The 2,197-nt window shown below is 43.5% G+C and overlaps 1 protein-coding gene across 2 annotated transcripts in view; it reads left to right on the top strand.

Annotated features, from left to right (window-relative positions):
- LOC106525011 (protocadherin-10) overlaps positions 1–1,719 on the top strand; it is a 21,397-nt gene extending 19,678 nt beyond the window's left edge. Inside the window, exons 4-6 of one of the 2 annotated variants that reach the window (XM_014019109.1) lie at positions 552–709; positions 812–905; positions 1,433–1,719. In XM_014019109.1, coding sequence (XP_013874563.1) covers positions 552–709; positions 812–905; positions 1,433–1,467 — 287 coding nt within the window. In that variant the 3' untranslated portion in view covers positions 1,468–1,719. Of the gene's footprint in view, positions 1–551; positions 710–811; positions 1,399–1,432 lie in introns of those variants that run through there. The other variant, XM_014019108.1, reaches the window with a different exon arrangement.
- The last annotated feature ends 478 nt before the right edge of the window (positions 1,720–2,197 follow it).

Here is a 2,197-nt window from a genome sequence, read left to right as displayed (position 1 = left end):
CTTATTTTAGCTTGATTTAGCAGATTTTAACTTGATTTAGCTGATTTTAGCTTGATTTAGCTGATTGTAGCTTAATTTAGCAGATTTTAACTTGATTTAGCTGATTTTAGCTTGATTTAGCTGATTGTAGCTTAATTTAGCAGATTTTAACTTGATTTAGCTGATTTTAGCTTGATTTAGCAGATTTCAACTTGATTTAGCTTATTTTAGCTTGATTTAGCTGATTTTAGCTTGATTTCGCAGATTTTAACTTGATTTAGCTGATTTTAGCTTGATTTAGCTGATTTTAACTTAATTTAGCAGATTTTAACTTGATTTAGCTGGTTTTAATCTGATTTAGCTGATTTTAGCTTGTGTTCTGCTTGTTTTAAGCCTCAGCAGTCCTTCAGCTCTCAGTAGTCACAGCCCCTCTCAGATGATCTCAGTCTGAAACATGAAAGTGATTTTCCTTCCTTTAAAGAGCTCTAAGCCTTTAACTGCATGTGTTTTGTGTTTCATGGCTCGGTCAGAAACCTCCAGGTGACTCACCTGTCCTCTCCTCTGGTCTGCAGGTGCTGATCTGTTCTCTAACTGCACAGAGGAGTGCAAGGCCCTGGGTCACTCTGACCGCTGCTGGATGCCGAGCTTTGTGGCCTCTGATGGGCGCCAGGGTCTGGACTACCGTAGCAACCTCCACGTGCCTGGCATGGACTCAGTCCCAGACACAGAGGTATTTGAATGTCCGGAGCAAACGGCCGATAATTCATTCTCCACATTTGGTAAAGATCACCAACCCCTCCATCATCACAAAAACCATCACTGTCATCTCCAGCCCCCCCCAGTCAGCCAGTACCTGACCTCAGAGAGGAAAGAGCTGGAAGCATTTCTGCCTCGCGCCAGAGCAGCTTCTAACACTGCTTATTTCAGTGAGTATTCTGTGGTGCTCCCAGCAAATTTAGTGGAACAGAAAGACGTCAAAGTTTATTTTCTCCATGGACTGGCTGAAAATGTCTTTCAGCTCTGACCCTTGTTCTCTCAGCTGAGTGTTCCACTAACGCTTCCCTCTTTCTAAAGCTTCTCCATTATCTCTGACTGCACTGATCTTATCTGTCCTCACCTTCTGTTTCACTTCATTCCCACACTCACATACAGTCACCCTCTTTCAGCTGCAGGGAAGTGGGCTTCAATAAAAAATTCAGCAAATCCAAATGAAAAAAAAAAAGATCTTCAAAGTTTCAAAGCAAATAAAAGAAAAGACAAGTTTTAAACTGAATATCTGCAGAGCTTAGAGCTGTCATCTAAAGGTAARAGGTTCACCTGAGGCCTTTCTGTGTGGCGTTTACGTGTTCTCCTCATGCATGCATGGGTTTTCTCAAGAGTACCCTGATATACTCCTAAATGCCCCTAAAAGTGAATGTGAATGGTTGTTTGTCTTGCTTGTCTCTGTGTCCAGACCTGTCCAGACTGTCCCCGTCTCTTGCACAATGACTGCTAGAGACAGACCCCAGCATCCCCACATCCTCCATAGAAAAGTGGGTAGATTAGATTTAAACTCTTTACAGGAAGAATGAACAAAAAACTTGATTTCCTCATAGTTTGTCTATTTTAGTGAAAACCAAGCAGATTTTCTATAGTTATGTTACTAGAGAAGTGTGGCCGGATGGTTACAAAGAGAGGGAAGGTCATCCGCACAGAAGGGGTCTCACTCCCAGAGGGAACAATAGCAGACATAGAGCACAGCTACAAGTACCRYYYAATACCACAAGCAAATGGCAACCTCGATGAGGTCACAAGVAAAGGAGCCACAGCCAAATACCTCCAACGAATAAGACAAGTCCTGAGAAGTCAGCTCAATGGCAAGAACAAGATCCGTGCAATAAACAGCTATGCCTTACCAGTAATCAGATACCCTGCCGGAATAATTAGCTGGCCAATGGAAGAGATGAAGGCCACAGATGTTAAGACTAGGAAGCTACTAACCATGCATGGGGGGTTCCACCCCAAATCCAGCACCCTGAGACTGTACACAAGCCGTAAGGAAGGAGGCAGAGGACTAGTGAGTGTGAGAGCCACTGTCCAGGATGAAACATCCAAGATCCATAAATACATCAAGGACAAAGCTTCAACCGTCGATGTGCTCAGCTAATATCTCAGGCAATGGGGAACAGAAGACGAGGTGCTAGAGGTACCATCATGGGGAGGACATGGGATGTACCAC

Source organism: Austrofundulus limnaeus, unplaced genomic scaffold (genome assembly GCF_001266775.1).
Source record: "Austrofundulus limnaeus strain Quisiro unplaced genomic scaffold, Austrofundulus_limnaeus-1.0 Scaffold209, whole genome shotgun sequence".
Lineage (NCBI taxonomy): Eukaryota > Metazoa > Chordata > Actinopteri > Cyprinodontiformes > Rivulidae > Austrofundulus > Austrofundulus limnaeus.
Note: the sequence above shows the minus strand (reverse complement) of the source record. Positions and strands in the feature narration are given on the sequence as shown.